Genomic DNA, 20618 nt, shown 5'->3' with positions numbered 1-20618 from the left:
AGATGCTGAAATCACATAGGGCCCAAAGATAGTGCTTGCTGAATTTATGAGGTCTTAGTTTAAGGTTTGGGGAAGAAAAACAAACCTGTTTATTCCTTCCAAGCAGTAGAAATTACTCATCTCCTAGACTTCTTCGGCCTATAAATAGAAGATCCAGTGGGGCACATTTCCCAGTTTCCCACAGAGCTAGCTCTGGCTTCTTGAGTATGTTCTAGCAAATCTGGAACGATGCGTACATTTCCTTAAAAGGAGAGGATATATTCTCCTACCAACATTTTTCCTCTTCCCTTCCTTCAAATGCAAACATAGGGAAAATGGGCATTGTAGACTCCATAGGAGAGACCCTTGGGGAGGTTAAGAGGGCCCAACTGTTAGGCCACAGCACATGGCCTGTTACAAGAGTGGGATTTGCTGTTCTCTTTGGTTAATACTATGGAAGTTTTAGTCATCAAATATGACAGTTGGAAAAACTTCCTAAATAAAGCATTTCTGTTTTCAAATTGATAGATTAATAATGAAATTGGTTTTCCCAGGACAGTCAGTTTCAATGAATCCTTTCCTTTTAATGACTCATTATGAAACTGAGAGTGTTTTATATGATTCTTTCTGTCCTTGTGGAGAGTTGGGAAATTTGAAACTCCAAGAAACTTTATGATTTAAAAATCAAGATGAGACTTTTTTAGGTCTTGCTCTCTCTATCTCTCCCTTATCTTTCTCTCTCTCTTTCTCTCTCTCCATATATGAGCTATCAGTTAAATTAACGTGAACTGAAAAAACAATATGGAATGTATGCAGTGTACATAAACCATTATGACAATACTCCAGACTATACAAGGTTATTGGCGCTTTAGAAGCTTTAAAAATTTTTTAATACAAGCTGCAATCAGTATCCAGCACGGTTGCTTTCACAAGAAATCCTTGATCATGTTTATGGCATATTTGAGGAACAGAGGAACAATGAATGGAAATCAATTAATACAGAATAGGGTACTAAATGTGCAATACTAATAAAATGTAGAATGAAGGAATCTTTGGCAATAACAGTATAGCACTGATAGAATACAATTATATGAATTTCTCCTTGAAAATCCTTTTTTTTTTATTATGTCCACTTTTACGAACATAATAACATTACAAAAATAGTAATAATATCCAGACTATACTATTGTTATTAGTATTACTATTATTATTATTATATCTGTATTTAGGATGAATATATGAGATTAAATTAAGCTAAATTTCTGGTGTTCTTTAATTCATTACAAATGGGATGTATTATTTAGTTTGAGGGATAGAAAAAGTGCCAGCTTTGCCCTCATAATTATGTTTTTCTGAGACTAATAGTAACATTAATTAGTATTCCATTTGTGTTCATAACAAAATTGACTAGAATTTAAATTTGTCACGGTAAAGCCATAAGCAAATTAAGTAGTTTTTCTATGTATATTACTTCCCATGAAAAAAAATTAAATTTCCCTTGAGTAGAGGGAGGAAAAATCCAATTATAACATGGGAAAACATTGCCCAAATTATGTAGCCATTAATGGTTTGCAAGACCTCACTTCAATAATCTTTTCTTGCAAACACCTTTACCCATTTGTCAGCTATTCCCTAACCCACACAATTAAATGTTGAACAAATTCAAAATATCATTTGACATTATCCTAACTTGATGGCTACTTTCCAGAGTATTTGTTTGCAAAGGCTGCTATAACAAAGTCCCAATGATTGGATGTCTTAAAGAACAGAAAATTCCCTTCCACCCTAACTCCACTCACCACTCTAGAGCCAGATGTCAGAGGCAAAATGTCTGTAGAGTTGATTTCTTCCAAGAACTATCTTGTTGGCTATGGATGGTCAGCTTCCATAATGTTCTAATTTCTTCACATAAGAACACTAGATGGACTAGATTAGGATATACAATTATAATGTTTAATTTCACCTATATCACCATTGTAAAGGCTTTCTTTCCAAGTTTTGAGAGACAAATATTGTGGAGTTTTAAAATTAAACATATGATTTTGGAGGATACACTACCTATACCATATTATTAGGAAATAGACTATCCCTTTTCCTAACACAGAGATCTCAAACATGATTTTAGTAGACAAAAGGGTACAATGCATCTTCTGTTTCACTAAGGTTTGAAGTCTGGATGATCATGCCCCATACATAACTCTATTTGAATACCAAATTTTGTTAATTTGGTAGACATTCATTAGTCATTTTTCTCATTGTTATGACCAAATATGTGACAAAAAGAACTTAAAGAAGTAGTTCCATGGTTTGGCTCACAATTTGAGAGTACGATCCACCATGGCTATGAAGTCTTGGAAATAGGAGTATGAGATGTCTGGTCATACTGCATGGCAATGAAGGAAGGGCAACGGGAGTATGAGGTGCTTGGTCATGCTTCATGGCGATGAAGGCATGGCAATGAGAGTATGAGATGCCTAATTATAGTGCATCTGTAGTCAAAAAGCAGAGAGATCAGTGTTGGTGTCCAACTTGCTTCCTCATTGAGTTTTCACCAGAATTGCCAACCTATGGAATGGCTTTGCTGTACTCAGAGTGGGTCTTCCACTCTGGAAGTTAGAACTCAGAAAATGCCTTCACATACACCCAGAGATTTGTCTCTTAGGTGATTATAAACCTCATCAAGTGGACAATCAAGATTAACCATATATATATATATATATATATATATATATATATATATATGTGTGTGTGTGTGTGTGTGTGTGTGTGTGTGTGTGTGTGTATCTATCTATATATATATATATATATATATATATATATATATATATATATCTTTAGATGCCAACAATGTGTCCAAGCCCTTAGGGCAACAGGATTTTCTAATATAATCTCCATATTGGCCTAAAGTTAGGCATTCTGCTTTGCCTCCCTCTGAAGGAGGCTAACCACTGATGTATGCAGAAATAGGACTTAGAATATGGGGCACCATAACTTTGGGTCTTCAATTTTATTTATATGGGAATTTAGATTTTCTTTGTGTTTTGATGAATTATAGGTATACATTGATATTTACATGATGTAGTAGTTACTTTTCTTGTTTCCATGACAAAATATCTCACAAAAAGTAACTTAAGAAAGAATTTGTTTTGGCTCACCCTCTTGAGGGTATTGTCCAACATGGTAGGAAACTATGGTGGCAAAGGTGTGTGGTGGCTGGTAATGTCACATGGGTGGTTAGGAAATAGGTGGATGCTGGTGCTCAGTTCTCCGTTCCCTTTTTATTCCATCCAGAACTCCAGCCTATGGAGTAGTACCACCATATTCACATGGGGTTTTCTCACTTCAGTTAAATTTCTCTGCCAATACACACCCAGATTTACCTAGGCTATTTTTTAAATCTTGCTAAGCAGACAACATAAATTCATAATTACTTAAATCACTCTCATAATTCCATATACACATATAATTCAGATTGTTTTAAGATTTTATGAGTTTTATTTATTTGCTATCATAAGTGTTGATGTAAGTTTTCCATCATGAGACACATACTGAAAATATTTCTTGGTCATTTTGAATAAATTCACTGCCTGAACCATCAGGTGGTGTTTTTTTCCCCCTAAGAACATTTTATTTTGAAATTTTCAAACAGTATGCCAGCAATGATGGAGAGGATCCTTATACCAAAAGCTGCTATAGAGCTCAGAGCTGAGAACAGCTTCGTCCTTCTCCACTTTCTTAGAGACAGGGACTCAAGTTGTGTGAGTGTTGACAGGTTTCCTGGTGAGAGGCCGTCTAAGAACATGCTAGATGTTGTGAAGATTTGGTAAGGGAGGTACTGGGGTTGCAAGTCCTCACCAGACTCCCACCCAGCTCACAATAGGTACAGTAAATTGTCAGTTATCTTGCTGGACATAGGTGTAAGTGAATATAGATAATGATCTTGTAAGCCAGGGGACATATTAAAAAAGGAAGCATCCTTATGGATGCTGAATTCAAGGCAAGCAGAAGATATTAATGTTCTGACACTGTAAGCAATAGCTTGAAATGTATGATGTGAGTTCCTGGTAAGACAAAGTTAGCTTTATAATGAGAATTTATTGAGCTTCCACAGAGCATCACGCCATGTCCAAACTGGATTTCAGTTTCTGTATTTTTTTCCTTTATGCCAACAGGAAAATATGTTTCCTAATCATGAAGACCAAGAGTTTAGAAGCAACACAATTTTCCCCTGCTTTATCTTCGTAGAGGTAAGTACACTGAACATTTACCTCTAGAGTGTGTATTTTTCAAATGAAAGATATGCCATTCAAAGTAAGAGGTGACAAACATTTCCTTCCAGAAAGACTCCATGTAACCTCCTCCTGATATGCTGAAGATGTAACTGTTGAACCCTGATGTGGCACATATCATTTTCAGCTGAGCTTTTTCATGGTTAGGATGGTTGTGAACACTGATGCCATACTGGTACCATTCACAAATGTCTTTTTAGCTTGAGTTGTTTTTTTTGTCTCCTTCATGTCATCTTTCTTTCTGCCGCCACCTACTCTTCTCTTTATAAGCTTGTGCATAACCCAGTACTTCTCCTTCTCATTATAGAATGTCACAGTGTGTCTTGGCTTGTTGGTAGTATAACTATACTTGACCACAAATGAGTCAAGGGCCCTGCCTTTACTATGACTGTTTGAGGATCACAGCTATGTTTCAGTTTCCCCAGCTTCATTTCTCTTCTCTCACTTTTATCCCCCTGCATCGTGACAGAGACTCAGGGCTCCAGCTTACTCAGCTGTTAGCCTCATTATGTCCATCCTAAACTGAAGTTGGGATGAACCATCACTGAAGTTGGCCTTTCTAGATCAGTATATATATAGCCCACATGTTAAGTAGCAAGTTATCAATATCAAGGGTGCCTGTGGCCAGCCCAAACCACTACTGTATGCTCACTTTTTCTTTTGAGTCGGTATTTGTACTTATGCATAAAGACAATATTAAACACATTGTAATATATCTTACAATGAAATGCATGCAATTCCCATGTTGCAATGGATTATATTAAATTTTTGATTAAGGCAGAAATGTTAAACTGATAATAGCTTCTTCCCACGATGTCTTTAATAGTATTATAGCTTAGGCTCAGACATCACAATTACTTTCTTGGAGTCTTCCCATTCTTTGATTATTATGTCATTTTGTAAAAAAAAAAAATGACTTAGGACAAGCCAATGAAATTAGAGGCAAGAATATCTGAATGTTAAGATGGAAGAGTAAAATCACCTGAATTTTAGATTCTTTAAAATACATTTGAGTGCTTTAAGGGGACAGTGCACAAGACTCTTATGCGAAACTGAGTTTTTTTAAATGCCAATAAAGATTGGAAGTTTAATCAAGCCAACAAAAGACTTCAGCCCTAACATGAGCAATATATACCTAAAGATAGCAACAAAGGACAGATTTGGATAATTCTTTATAGTTGGGTGTAAAGACATCTCGTGTGCTAAACCCACTCATCTTTCTTGTATAATGTGAAAAACAAAGATCACTGTAGGAGGAAGGCTTTGGAAACACAATCACACTGTAAATAAAACAAGTAAGTGGATGCTCCTAGATAGAGGAGTAGGGCTGGAAGCAAGCATAACAGATGCTCTGTAGGAGAAAACCCACATGGGAGAAATCCTTTAAGGTGAGCCAGGAATATTTGGTCCAGCACAGGCAGAGGAAATCCATGAATTTGCACAGATAAGTGAGCTAGGAAAGAGGTTGGGACTGGGAGGGAGCAGACAGGATGGTGACCAGGTATTAGCACAAGAAGTTGGGAGGAAAAGTGTTGGGGAGAATAGCAGGGGAACTAAAAGGGAATTGGGGGAGTGGGTGTGATCAAAATATATTAGTAACATTTATGAAATTCTTAAAAGTAAAAAGGAGAATTAGTTTAGGTAGTACTTTTGCAGATGTTGATGTATGAACAGGTTGTTATATGATCAGCTTACTTGACTGATATTAACTGGTGCATGTGAGTACACTAAACTGGATACTACCTTAAAACATTTTTTATAGCAGCCAGGAATCCACTTTACTATGCTTGCAGTAAAGAAGGATAAAAACAGACATGTGAGGTTACATTTAAGAATATATATGTATGTACATATGGACATGTAGCAACAATTAATGGGAAACAAGTCACAAATTTAAGAGAGCAATGAGGAGTATGGGGGAAGATTTGGAAGGAGGGAAGAGGAAAGAGGAATGGAAAATGATTTAATTATATTATAATCTCAACAAATAAAAGAGATAATAAAACTTTAAAAAATTGGCATGTGCTTTTCTCACCATCTCGCCTACCCTAGTATATGTCAGATGCTGTGAAGGGCCCCCTGCCCATAGTGTACAACAGCCAGTCCCATGGAACTGTTTTCTCTGTGAAAAGAAAAGGCTTTATTTTGTACTGTACCAGCAGGGTGACCAGGGTTAACAAGCTCAGTTCTTCTTCCCTGATGGGTTGATAGCAAGAGGACTTAACTGCAAGGGAGGTGGAGGGCTATTTGTGACTGGACGTGGAGGAGGGCCCATTTTAGGGTATAGAATCGCATGCCTTTTCCCAGGCCACAGGCTTCTTTTGTGGGAGAGTTACATGCTGCTCAAGGGATTTGGAGATTGGGATCATCGAAGATCTAACTACTTCTGAGGTTGTTGATTATTCCAACACCAGGACTCTGGAAGTGTTTCCTGTAAAACACTTTAAATGCCTTGCTAACTGAAGGATTTTTGCACATATATGTCCAAGACTACAGTGATTTCACTTAATTAGCTGAGGCAGAATAGAAGATGATATTTTGGCTCTTTCCTGCACCTTCCCTTCTTGCTCAACTCCTAGGTTCTGACAGGCCCCAGGGCTAATTTCTTGTCATGTGCACTTTGCTACAGATGCCCTGATCTCTTGAGACACAGATAGCTCTCCTTGCACTTTCCTGATCTCTTCTTAGGCAGCTCCTTTGTTTTTCTTTATGATAAAAGTAACTATATGAGGGATCCTTGTTCATATTTTAAAGCAATCAACGGTTATTAAGTTTAAGAATAAGCATTAAGGAAGATTTCAATGTTTTCATGTACTTAGCTCCATTGCCAAATAACTTCTACATAAAATGCATTGTTTTAGTTTCTAGGGATGTGTTGGTGATAAAAGGTCATTGGAGACTCTGGTAGTGGGTCAGTATTTATCCCTAGCATATGAATGGACTTTGGGAGCCCATTCCACATAGAGGGATACTCCCTTAGCCTAGACTCATGGGGGTAGACCTGGGCCCTGATCCAAATGATATGACAGACTTTGAAGACTCCATGGAAGGCCTCACCTTCCCTGGAGAGCAGAAAGGGGATGGGATGGGGTTGGTGAGGGGAACAGAGGAGGACTGGAGCATGCGGGAACTGGGATTGATATGTAAAACAAACTTGTTTCTAATTTTAAAAAAAATATTATATAAAAGGCCATTATAATCCTGTTTTCATATGTGCTACATTCCCATAAGCAGGAAAACAAAAGACAGGATAGACAAGGGAATGGAATATTTAGAGCGTCAACTACGACAGAAGGGAAAGAGTCTGTACAGAGAATGGTTGTATTGCTGAAGTGCCTTCTCATAATTTTCCTAATGATGTTGCTGCTGGTGTTAACTCTCTGAATATTTTAACATATAAATCACCATAATTTTATCTCTCAAATCTCATTTTAGTTTTGGATTAATAAGACATAGGCATGAATTGAAAGGTCAAAAAGTGTTTAAAGTAATGAAAAGCTGCAGACAATTATTTGTTTGCCTCCTGCAACGTACCATTTTATCTACCTATCTGAAGTGTGTGCGTGTGTGTGTGAGAGAGAAAGAGAGGGAGAGAAGAGAGAAGAGAGAGAGAGACATGCTGTGTATTGATTTATAAGCGTAGGTATTATTTGCTGGCGGTATTTAAAGTGATGAAGACTTCTGCTTTTGTAAGTGTGTACTTATCTGCCTCCAATATATTATTGAAAATTCCATAGTACCCTAACCCTAACCCTATGTTTTAACCAAAAAAAATCTAGCTTTATACCTTTCTTGCAGTTAATAGTGGCTTAGTTACTAATTTTATTAGTTTTTTAAAAGTATCTATTTTTGACATTATTTGATGCCATATTCACTATTTCCCCTTCTGAATCCCTTGACGCTGCTCATTCATACACACACACACACACACACACACACACACACACACACATATATATATATCCATAGATAAATAAATCTTTCTATCCATATATATATATATATATACACATATATATATATATGTATGTATATGTATCTACTTCTATTAAGTATGCATTTGGAGACATTAGGAGGTCACAACCCACTCATCAAATACTAGCTTTTCTTTTTTTAAATTCTTTTTTAAATTAATTTATTATTTTACATGTCAATCCCAGTTCCCCCTCCCTCCCTTCCTCTCTCACTTTTACCCTCTCTGCCCTCTCACATACACCCTAACCACCCTCCCCTCCTATCCCCCCACCCCAATTCCATATGTAGGGGAATGCCATCCAGTTGGGGTCATGTAGATCTGACAGGTCAGTTGAAGTAGGGACTAGGGATTCTTTTCTGTATCTAGGTTAAGGCAGTTATCCCTCCATGGGGGATGTATTCCCAAGGTCCTTTTGTGCACCAGGGATACATCCTGGTTCCACTGTCTGAGGTCTCTTAGACTGCTCAGTCCTTCTGGCTGAGACCCATATTCAAAGGGCAACACTCCTCCACTGCTGGTGGGAGTGCAAACTCGTACAGCCATTTTGGAGATCAGTATGGCAGTTCCTCAGGAAAATGGGAATTAGTTTACCACAGGATCCAGCAATCCCCTTCTTAGGCATATACCCAAATGATCCACATCCATGCAACAAAGACATCTGTTAAACTATCTTCTGTCTTTAAGTGTGTTCCACAGCAGCTGTCTGGGGATTTGCCTTCCTTGCCACCTTGAGAGTTAACTTCTTGGCTCTTCCTTCTGTTGTGATATGCTTCCTTTCATTCCAGGTCTCCTCTTTCATATATTTTATTCAATAGACAGATTCTTCTAGAAGGTACTGTAGAAATTTATTACCTTATATTTCTCAAGGCTAGAATTCAATATAGACATCATTGCTCCAAAATAAATGAATAAATGTGGGTACAGCCATCTTCATTTCTATATCTCAAGCAGAGAATCTCTCTCTTAGATTCACTTTCAAAAACCTGTCACCTTCCTTGGCTGACTACAGAGTCTCAGATCTGCAAAGCCAACAAAGCCAGCCTTTGTGAGTGGGAAACTCCTCCCTTGCCGCTCTCTTACACCTTAAACAGTGTTTTTTAATTTATTGTGTGTGTGTGTGTGTGTGTGTGTGTGTGTGTGTGTGTGTGTATGTGTGTATGTGTGTGTGTCTGGCTGGGTTCACAAATGCCACAGTATATGTGTGAAGGTCAGAGTGGTTAGGGGTTAGTTTTCTCCTTCTACCATGTAGGTTTCAGGAATCAAACTCTGGTGTCTAGGCTTGGCTATAAGTGTCTTAACCTGCTGAGCCATCTGCTACCCATCTTATACTTTTAAGGACATTTATGATTATTCTGGTTCCACCTGAACCATCAAAGGCAAACTCTCCACTGTAAGGTCAGTTTGATTGTAAACTCTCTATTTCCAATCTTCATATTTCTTACCATTTAGAGAAGCATATTCACAGGTTCAAGAGCTTAGGACATGAGCAGTATGTGTGAAAGGTTCATTATTTTGTTCACCATGGGGTACCTAGAGAATATGTCTTGAAGCTTTTATTGCACATGAACATCTGATTGATGGATTTTTCTGGATATAGAAGTCTAGATTTATAATTTCACCTGTAATATATAATTTCATTCTTTTATAGCCAGCACATTATCCTTTAACTCAGATAATATTCTGAGTCACAAGAAATTGTAAAGAATTTCTTAGAACTAATGATATAAAATTTTACAGCCATTTATCTCAGTTTGAATATATTTTAGTCACTTCTTGGGGCTCTTTGACAGGCACTAAATCTGGGAGGCCTCATCTTTTACTTCGAGGGCAAATACTAATTATTCAAAATATTATTTTTAGGGATTGTTTTTTGCTTTCTTCTGTCTGGAACTTAAGGTTTGGCTGTTGGGAACCCTCCATATTATAACAAATAAGTGGAGAAGGTGCCCCCTTCTTATGTACAAACATACAGAAAAATACACACACACACACACACACACACACACACACACACACACACACACATATATATATATATATATATATATATATTCAACATTTTTTTTTCTTTCTGGAAGAGTCCCTCTCTTTTTTCCACTAACTTCCTGATTGAATTTAAAGAAATAGTTACAACTGGGCATGGTGGGGAATGTCGTTAATAATATCACTTGAGAAGCAATGTTAGGATGATTTCTATGGTGCAAGGCCAACCTGGTCTGCATATTGAGCTGCAGACCAGCCAAGTGACATAAGATTTCATATATATATGTATGTATGTATGTATGTACGTATGTATGTATGTATACACACATATACATGTATATACATACATACACACACACACACACACACACATATATATATATATATATATATATTATCCTGAACTCTTATACTCTTATTCTTTTTATCTGTTTTTTCTCAATTTAGAGATAAAAGTACTTTTTTTATTTTAGAAAAGTGTTTGCATGAATTTTTCATTAGCTATGGTATTCTTGTCACTTTTTAAATCTTATTTTTGTGCTTTGATATTATCCCATTCTCTTTCAATTTCTTTCCAGTATTTAATAACATTCAAATATGTATCCCATTAAGAACAAGAGACAGGAGCTGGAGAAAAGGATCAGTAACTAAGAGTCTGGCTGCTCTTCTAGGGCTGGGGCTCAATTCCAAGCACCTACATGGCTACTGGTGTCTTTTGTTACTCCAGACCCACGGTATCCCATTTTGACCTCTTCTGGACACTGCACATATGTGGTACACAGAAAGAAATACATTCAGGTAAAGCATCTTACATATAATTTTTAAGTATTATAAAATGTTTAAGAGACAAAAAATTTTAATGGGGGCTTTGCATTGGGTTCAGAACTATAGCTGATTGTGTTAGAATATAGTTTGCAAAGAGGTTATTTGGGTGTTGACTATGAATGACTCTGGATGTCACTAATAATGCAAGGGTTCAATCACCATTCTGTTTCAGTACCATACTAAGAACATTCAAACATTGTTCTAAGTAACTATCACAAGGGATTAAACACTATTCTAGTCTCCTTTGATCACATTTCATGACTTAGCAGCTATCTGCTTACACAGAGAAGGGGAATCTGAAAAATGGAAGTATCAATAGGTACAAAATAAAAATATTGTTTTCTCTTCTCTATTATGACATTAAAATCAATGCATTACACTGCTTATTTCTCTCATAAAACAAAAATATCTTACTACATTTCAAAAATTATATGGATTTTGATTTTATAAATTTTCTTTCATATTTGGCTATTTTATTCAAACAATCTCTCAGTTATTATTGTGTAAAAGTTATCTTGTTATAATTGATTTTTAATAATTATATACTTTATTCAACTCTAGATTTTAGGAACAGACCAGAAAAAGGAATCCTTCCTCTGGTTTCGCATTGTCTGTGTGTAAATATTATTGAAATCCTACCCTGAAAAGCACAATGATAAATTCTGGGGCCCTCAAACAATGGAAGCCCTGTCCTTATGCTGAGAATTGTTCAACAAACCAGCTGTTTATAACTCCATTATAATGCTTTCAGTGTACTTACATAAAGTAAAAAGGAATTGGAGGAAGGGTTGCCCATGTGAATACAGACTGCTGGGGCTTTATGAAGAGTCTTCTTAAGGCTTTATAGGCTATATTGGCACAGGGAAAAGAGATCATTTTAGCTTGTGACCAGTGAAAGGAGTGTTTAAGGGTTAAGAAAGAAAAAAATGAAGAAAGTAATCAACTTAATTTATTTACCATCCCTTCTAGAAAGGGATATGTCTTAATTTTGGCAAAGTATGTATCTCAAGGATTAATTCATTTAGTTTATAACTTAGAAGATAACAGGAATCATTATAAATATTCTTTTTAATAGAACAATTGTATCATTGAGTTAGGGGTTAGGGTTGGAAGTTTTTCGGGCATACATCTTTTATTTATCACATTATGAAAATATATTCACAGGATAAACAACATAATTTAAAGATACTAGACTATAATGAAAACCATACCTAATACCAGGAATATCTTAATCCTCCAATACTTTTAGAAGGGAGGCACGTGGAACAAATTAAATAAGAAGTGAAACAGCATTTTTTTTTCATCCTTTTGAATGAATATCTCACATTCTTATCAGTTCTTGGTGACTGAAGCATGCATTGTCTCCACAACTGCCACAAAGAAAGTTTTCTATTGTACTCCAGTAGCATACTTACTTCATTCATAGTCCCTCCAACATGCTATAGACTTTGTTAGATCTCAGAATTATTTGTGATCTCTGATAAGTTCTGACTTCTCCCTCTCATGTTTGTCTTTGTCTCTGGATAAACATGGTTCTGTGAGTTACTCACAAAAAAAGAGCAAACAGCATGTTGCCTCCTGCACACTTATTTCCATCAGTCTGTTTCAGTGCTTTGGTACCCTGACAGTTTCCACTCTCCTCCTTCCGGGAGCATTCAGACATCACAAAGGCATCTTTCACAGCAGGGCTTGTTGCTTGTCCATCCTTACAGTGAGATAATGATAGCCAATAGGTCTTTCTTCTAGTCATAACTCTCAGATTCATTAATACCCTGATGTGAAAATTTTTATCTATTATAAGAAGACTTGGTGGTTGTTATTGCTAACTTTTCACAATAATATGAGAACAGAAATACTTAGAGGATTCAGTGATTAAGACTCTACCAGAATGGTCCAATTATGAACAACTATGAAAACAAAATGTCAAGAAAAACTTTGTCTATCTACTGATGAAAGGCAGTCATGGTCCAAAAAACTATAATTGATGAAGAAAATCAATCAGTTAATTTCTGTTTCCATGGTTGTGTGTGTTTTGATGAGTGTTTAGCTTTCTCTTTCATCATTCCTTTTAAAGCAGAAAAACAAGCAGTGACAATGGACATGCAGTTTCTATGTGTTCAAGGTACTTGATTCTGGTGCCACCATTCACATAGTCAAGTATTTAAGTCTGCTCTGCTCCCTGGATGCCATGAGTAGAGCAGCTTCGCTCCACTCTACACTCCTGGCTATGATGTTCTATTTCAACACAGGCCCAGGGATGAGTGTTTCCCATCAGGTTCCACTTCTTAGTGCCACCAAGTGAGGACCCAATTGTTAATACCTGGGAATTTGGACCCAAACCATAGCAGCTGCTTTGTTTTTTTTTTTTTTTTAGAACATTTCTAATTTTTGGTGTCATTTCATCTTTGAGCTGTACTCTCTGTCAATGGGTCATATGCAAAATTTTGCATCTTAGCAATCAATTTTCCCTTTTGGTTAAATTCCCAGGATTTCATTTCTGGCATATAAAGGCAAAGTGAAAAACCAGAAGTGGTGGCATGGCCCACTTGGAAGTATGAGGCAGGAGGATTGCTATGAATTCCAGGCCTGTCGGGGCTATAGTGTGAAAGTCTGTTACAATAATAATAATGATAATAATAATAATGATGATGAAAATGGCATACTTTAACTAAGATAGGTGATTAGATAGGAGGGAATTTTCAGCTGTGGAAGCAAAGTCAAATCTTACAGAAAATTTGGTAGTCATAGAAATAGAGTTCATTTGGGGAAAGGAAGGTAAAGCTGAGTGCAATCTGAATGGGAAAAGCAGCACATACCAAGGGTCCTACCTAGATAGTACCCTGTGTGCTATCGTTCCCAAGCACAATTTCATGATCTACCCCTCCTTCTGGAAATAAGAACTCAGGTTACCTTTAGGAAAGATAATAAGGGGCTTCCCAGAGTTGGGATTGCCAAAGCTCATCTATGCTGTAATTTGGAAATAAGATTTATTAACAAAAAGATAGAGTCCCGTAGCTCAGTCCAGTGTGTACTCACACTGTCCTGTGTTGTGCTTTCTGTCCTTTTGTGAGTGGAATATAGACTTTTATACATTAGTTACTTAAATTCTGTGCCTTACATAATTAATAAACACTAGCTTTCTGAAAGATATTTGAGGTGGTACTCCATACTAATTATTTGTACTAATTAACTATATAAAATGTGCAAATTATCTTCCAGTAATCCTGGAATGTTTGGCATTCTAATTTTAGTTAATTATAGAATTAAAACCATTTATAAATCATTTTAAGTTTCAGGGAGGAGCTTTCCTAAAAAGCCAAATCAATTCTATTTAAATATAGCCTTTGTTCTGACTTTTGTATGTTATTAAGTTCCAAAAGTGCATACTTTTCATATAGATTTAATTTCTCAAAAGCATAAACAACAAAGAAAAAAAATGAATGAAAGCTTTCCTACTGGGGATGAGCCCACTGAATTTGAAGTCTTGCCTGTGGTAGAGGTCTAAAATGCTTTATCCCCTGGAGAAACATTTTCTCCTTTTGCAAATATTTGACAACTGCTCACTCTCTTAGAAAATGCTATTATTTCATTTAAAATATATTTTTATGACATTTCGTGGCAGAAATATTAGAGGAATAAGAACTGTATTTATGCTTCCTCCTGAAACAATTTCAAAACCACACAATTATGTTGAAGTAGTTTTCAGGTATTAGACATCAGCGGGGATGTCATGAGAAAGGAGAAGCGATGAGAGTAGTTTGGTGATAGTCCCAGTAATCCAGGAGAGGCTACTAGATAGAATCTGAGGACCCCAGCACCTGAGCTGAGCACAAGGCGATCCCCAAGGTGAAGTAATGAATGTTTCTGTAGGTGGGGCAGATCCAGAGAGCCACGGAGGGTCTTTCCTGAGCACTCCTCTGAGTTCTGACAACTCAGACATGAGAGGAAACAGTTCCGAGTGGGAATGGGATAGGGGAAGTTATGGGAAAAGAGTGGGATAAATACTTCCTGGAAATTATGTGAGGCCAAGAATAATGCATGTTCACCGGTCAGAAGTTAAAGAACAACTCATAATTCAAGGAATATTATGCAGAGTGCTCAAGAGCAAATTGCCTTACAGTTGGCAAAACTAATCTTACCTTTAATGCTGTTTGGGCCTGACTCACAAGCTTGCAGCAAGCCTTATAAAGATCAATTGCCAAGGAGCTTCATCAAAAAATAAATATTAAGAATATTTGAGAAATTATAGAACAGTAAAAAATTGGAAATAAAGAGGGCAAGTGTCCAGAATCTGGAAAACCAAGCAAAAAACTTGCAAGTCACATGAAAAAGTAGAAAATATGAACCATAATAAAAATAAGAACAAGTCAGGTAAAGCCATCGGTGTCTTTACCCTGTCCCATGGCAGTTCTAGCAATGCTGAGGCAATAGGAGTCTTTCTTTAGCCTGCAATTCCAGAGCTGTAGTGAGATAGTCCTTCTGTAGCACTGACCACACCCATTATGTCATGGGGATCCTAAGAAGTTGCAGAAATCTTGGCTGTAGTCTGCGAGGCTGCTTTGTCCAAGCTGTTTTGAATGTTGGATCACCAGCGACTCTGTTTCAGGGGGCCCAGCTGCTCAGTCGGTAGAGCATGGGACTCTTAATCCCAGGGTCGTGGGATCAAGCCCCACGTTGGGCGCCATTTGTAACGAGTACGGTTTTTCCGCCTGCCACCTCTGGTCTTGTCCTGTTGCCACACCAGCCCCAAATAACACACAGAAACTCTGTATTTGATTCAATGCTGTTGGCCCTGTTACTTGTTTCTTATCGGCTAGCTTCTCTTACAGGGGAGCCGGCGGCATACTGCTTTCTCCAGACTCTCCATCTTGGCTCCTCCTTCCTACTTCCTATTTCCTCCTTGTCTCCTAGTCCCTCCTATCTTCCTTTCCTATTGGCCAACAGTGCTTTATTATTAACCAGTATGAGAAACATATATACATAATGGCATCTCCCATCACAGAGCTTCAGAGGTTGAAGCAGGAGGATGTAGTGTTCAAGGGAAGCAAACTATATATAGAGATAGCTTCTTATTAAAAAAAAAAAACAGAACAAAACAAAACAATTAAAACACCCCCTACCTTTACACAAAGTGGAGGACTCATATGCTGTCCAACCATGTTTATGAGCTATTCACCCAGGGAGGAGTGATGGAAATTCTCTTATATTCTTCTCTGTTTTATGCTTTCTTAGTCACTGACTTAGTTACCGGCTGTCATTACTACCTCTACTGTCTACCTGTCAGGTGTCTTGATGACTGTCAATTCTACTAAGCTGCTGTTCTCACAGTTACATGACCAGCTCCTGGCTTTAACATGTCAGAGAGAGAACTCTATTTTAGACACTAAGGAACAGCTGTATTCCTTCTGGGTTACCAAAGATTTACCTCTTTGTCTATGGGGTGGTCTCCTGGGTGAATGCTTTGTGTTAGAAGCCATCCTTTCAATTTAGTCTATTACAGTTAGCTGCATTAGACATGAGGGTATGTTTATTCTACCTATGCAAGAGCATGGGAGATCTTTCCATTTTCTGGTATCTTCTTTAATTTCTTTCTTTAGAGCCACAGAGTTCTTATTATATAGGTCTTTCACTTGTTTGCTAAGCATTACCCCAAGATACTTTATGTTGTTTGTGGCTATTGTAAAGGGTGATGTTTGATTTCTTTCTCAGCCTCTTTGTCATCTGAATAAAATAGGGCTACTGAATTTTTGAGTTTATCTTGCATCCTGCTAGTTTGCTGAAGGTGTTTATAAGCAGATTGACCCATGTCTGTCGCTATGCACAAAACTCAAGTCCAAAGGGATCAAAGACCTCAAAATCAATCCAGCCACATTGAACCTCTTAGAAGAGAAAGTAGGAGGTATCCTTGAACAAATTGGTATAGGAGACTGCTTCCTGAACATAACTCCAGGGGCACAAACACTGAGAGCAACACTTAATAAATGGGACCTCTTCAAACTTGGAAGCTTTTGTAATGCAAAGGACACAGTGGACAAGACCAAATGGCAGCCCACAACTGGGTAAAGATTTTCACCAATCCTATATCCCACAAGGAGCTTATCTCCAAAATATACAAAGAACTCAAGAAACTAGTCAACAAAACACCAAACAACCCTACAGAAACAAAGAACAAATTCTCAATAGAGGAAATCAAAAAGGCTGAAAGGCACTTAAGAAAGTGTTCCACATCCTTAGCTATCAGGGAAATGCAAATCAAAACAACTTTGAGATACCATCTTACTCCTGCCAGAAAGGCTAAAATTAGAAACACCAATGATGACTCATGCTGGAGAGGATGTGGAGAAAGAGAAACACTCCTCTACTGCTGGTGGGAGTGCAAACTTGTACAGCAATTTTGGAGATCAGTATGGTGGTTCCTCAGGAAAATGGGAATTAGTTTACCAAAGGACCTGGCAATTCCCCTCTTAGGCATATACCCAAATGATCAACATCCATGCAACAAAGACATCTGTTCAACTTTGTTCATATCATCATTATTTGTAATAGCAAGAACCTGGAAGCAAACTAGATGCCCCTCAACTGAAGAATGGATAAAGAAGATGTGGCACATCTACACAATGGAATACTACTCTGCAGAAAAAAAAAATAATGGTATCTTGAAATTCGCAGGCAAGTGGATGGCACTTGAAGAAACCATCCTGAATGAGCTAACCCAGTCACAAAAAGAGGAACATAGTATGTACTTGCTCATATATGGATTTTAGACCTTGAGCAAAGGATCACCAGCCTATAATTCACACCACCAGATGAACTAGGATACAAGGTGTATTCTCAGAGATTCACATAAAGTCCCTCACAGATGCGGGTAGGGACAAGTCCCCCAGAACACAGGGGAAGTGGGGTGGGCAGTGAATGGAGAGAGAAGTAGGAGAAAGAGATGGGGAGGAGAGGTGCGACTAGGAAGATTGAGTCAGGGTAGGAATAGAAGACAGGAGAGAGAGAAAGAGAGAGAGTGAGAGAGAGAGAACATAAAAGAGGAGTCATTATTGGTTTGAAGAGAAAACTGAACCTAAAGAAAGGTCTAGAGACCTACAAGACTGCCTCCAACTACCAACTTGAGCTTCTGTGGAAAGGCTACTGTAAATGCTCTTCCTGGATAGTGAGATTAACAACGAACTTATCCATGGAGCCCTCATCTAATACCTGTTGGAAAGAGAAGCAAACACCCATATCTAAACACTGGGATTGTTGTGTAAAATAATAAATTAAAGAAAAAAATTAAATTAAAAAAAGTGAGGGTATGTGAAAGGATAATACAATAAGAACTTAAATATGCCAATTAAGGGCTTTCGGAGGCAGAGTGGGAGATGAGAGCCATCTCTATCCCAGAGTCCTGCTCTGCTCTTATATGTCTAGCTTGGTTATGTCATACTTATCTACAAGCCTTGTATTCATGTTTTTCAGTGTTCTACATCTTGCCATGCTAGTCCTCAAAACTTTTTAAAACCCTAGTTTCTGTTCTCACTGCAAGTTGGTGAGTAACTTGTAAATGGACCCTTTCCCCTTACTACCTGCTGAAAGCTAGTTCTTGACTCAAGTAATGATCTGATAAATTTGCTGAACCTAAGAAGACTGTCTTAGTCACTTTTCTGTTGCTGTGAAAAGACACCATTGGCAAGTCAACACTCATAAAAGGAGGCATTTAATTGGGGGCTTCCCTAGAGTTTCAGGGGGCATGTGGGAAGGTAGAGTGAGACAGAGGTACACCGGGTCTGGTATGTTCTTTTGAAATCTCAAAGCCCACCCCTAGTGGCACACCTCCTCCCAGAAGGTCACACTCACAACAAAGCCATACCTCCTAATCCTTCCAAACAGTTCTTTGTCTAAGAACTAAACATGCAGATATATAAGCCTATGGGGCCATTTCCATTCAAGCCAACACACTGAGCAAAGGACGAGTTGGCAAAAATGTGAGTCAGATAAAACAATCATCCTGAATGACATACCAAGTGTCAATCAATAGGAAGATAATCCATGGTTATGTATCAACATAATGAAATGTGTTTCAGCAGTAAAGCAAAAAAAAATATCAATTTATGAATTTATAAATTACAGATTAATTTCAAAGTAAGCATAAGTATGAGAAACTTAAAGTCTACACTTTATATTATTTTATATGTTAGAAGATGAAAACAATATGTAGTAAAATGGGCAGAAGACTCTTTGCTGGAGTGTCAGGAGGTAGAAGTTTGTTATATTAGCTCCTTTTAAATTTTTTACTGTGATAAAATACCCTGGCCAAGGCAATTTATAGAAGAAAGGGTTTATTTAAGCTTATGTTTCTAGAGGAATAAGAGTCCATCTTGGAAGGAAAGTCTGGCAGCAGGTGGCTGGAGCAGGAAGTTGAAAGCTCACATCTTCAAACTCATCTGCAAGTAAGAAGCAGGGCAAGGAAACTAGGTGTGTGTGTGTGTGTGTGTGTGTGTGTGTGTATGTGTGTGTGTGTGTGTGTGAGAGAGAGAGAGAGAGAGAGAGAGAGAATGCCTATCCCTGTAGGGTATCTCTTCCATCAAGGTTCTACCATCCAATCCTTCCCAAATAGTACTGCCAAATGGATATCAAGTATTCAAAAAAAAAAAAATGAGCCTATGGCAGGCATTTTCATACAAGATCCTCCAATAGTGTAAAAATAGTTGGAGTAATTTGGGGGTTGATGGATTTGTTCAATGTTTGATTATAGAGATATGCATAAGTGTATGTATCTCCAGTTTGCTAAAATTGTATATTGTAAACATATTCAATACAATGTACTGACTTTTAACAAGGAAAAAATTGTGTCAGTTCTTTTCCATTTAAATTACTTGGACATTTCCATTTAAATTTCTTGGACATTTTGAAACTTTGCAATGGAGTATTATTTGACAATTCTGTGTGTCATTAGTAAGAATAGAAATAAGAGTAATGTCATTGACTATGTACTAATATTTGTTGGGTAGTAGTAACTATCTACAGGTTTGTTACCATTATCTGTGCTTCAATCTATGCTTCTCATTTATCTACATGTCTGCTTTAAATTAAATAAATGGATTGAAATAGCTAGTTGAATGAGTAAAGAAAGGATTTATTTTATTAATTTGTCACTTGATTGATAAAACTATCTATCTTATGGTTATATAAAATAGGTTTCTTTGTCCTTTTTCAGACAGTTTTAAGTGACATGTTTCCTGAATATTTATGAACATTCAGACAGAACACCATCACCCACCTCCTCATTGCCTTTTATTAAGAAATAATAGAAATTAGATAGTGCATGTTTTGATGCAGTGAACCAGACCATTAAAACAGAGGAGAGTTTTGTCTTAGATCAGTGATATTCAACTGTAATTTTGCTACAGATATGAATTATATTGTAAATACCCATGTTTTCTGATGATCTTATATGTGACCCTTGAGATGGGTTCTCAATAGCTATGAAGTAGCAAAGAAAATAATTTTATGGTTGTGGGTCACCACAATGTGAGGAACCATATTAAAGTGTTGCAGCATTAGGAAGTTTGAGAACCTCT

The 20618-nt window shown here is 37.2% G+C and overlaps 1 protein-coding gene and 1 non-coding gene across 4 annotated transcripts in view; both read left to right on the top strand.

The window, feature by feature from the left end:
• The first annotated feature begins 4148 nt into the window (after positions 1-4148).
• The window catches only part of Plppr5 (phospholipid phosphatase related 5), a 173321-nt gene continuing 156851 nt past the window's right edge, over positions 4149-20618 (top strand). For all 3 annotated transcript variants that reach the window (XM_051185604.1, XM_051185602.1, XM_051185601.1), the window contains exon 1: positions 4149-4226. In XM_051185604.1, the coding sequence (XP_051041561.1) occupies positions 4158-4226 (69 nt within the window). In that variant the 5' untranslated portion in view covers positions 4149-4157. The remainder of the gene's footprint in view (positions 4227-20618) is intronic.
• Trnak-cuu (transfer RNA lysine (anticodon CUU)) lies at positions 15662-15733 on the top strand. Its single transcript has one exon. It is a non-coding gene; the product is annotated as a tRNA-Lys (tRNA).

The sequence above is a fragment of the Phodopus roborovskii genome, unplaced genomic scaffold, assembly GCF_943737965.1.
Source record: "Phodopus roborovskii unplaced genomic scaffold, PHOROB, whole genome shotgun sequence".
NCBI classification, from domain to species: domain Eukaryota; kingdom Metazoa; phylum Chordata; class Mammalia; order Rodentia; family Cricetidae; genus Phodopus; species Phodopus roborovskii.
The sequence above is the reverse complement of the archived record's forward strand: the minus strand, read 5'-3'. Positions and strand labels throughout refer to the sequence as shown.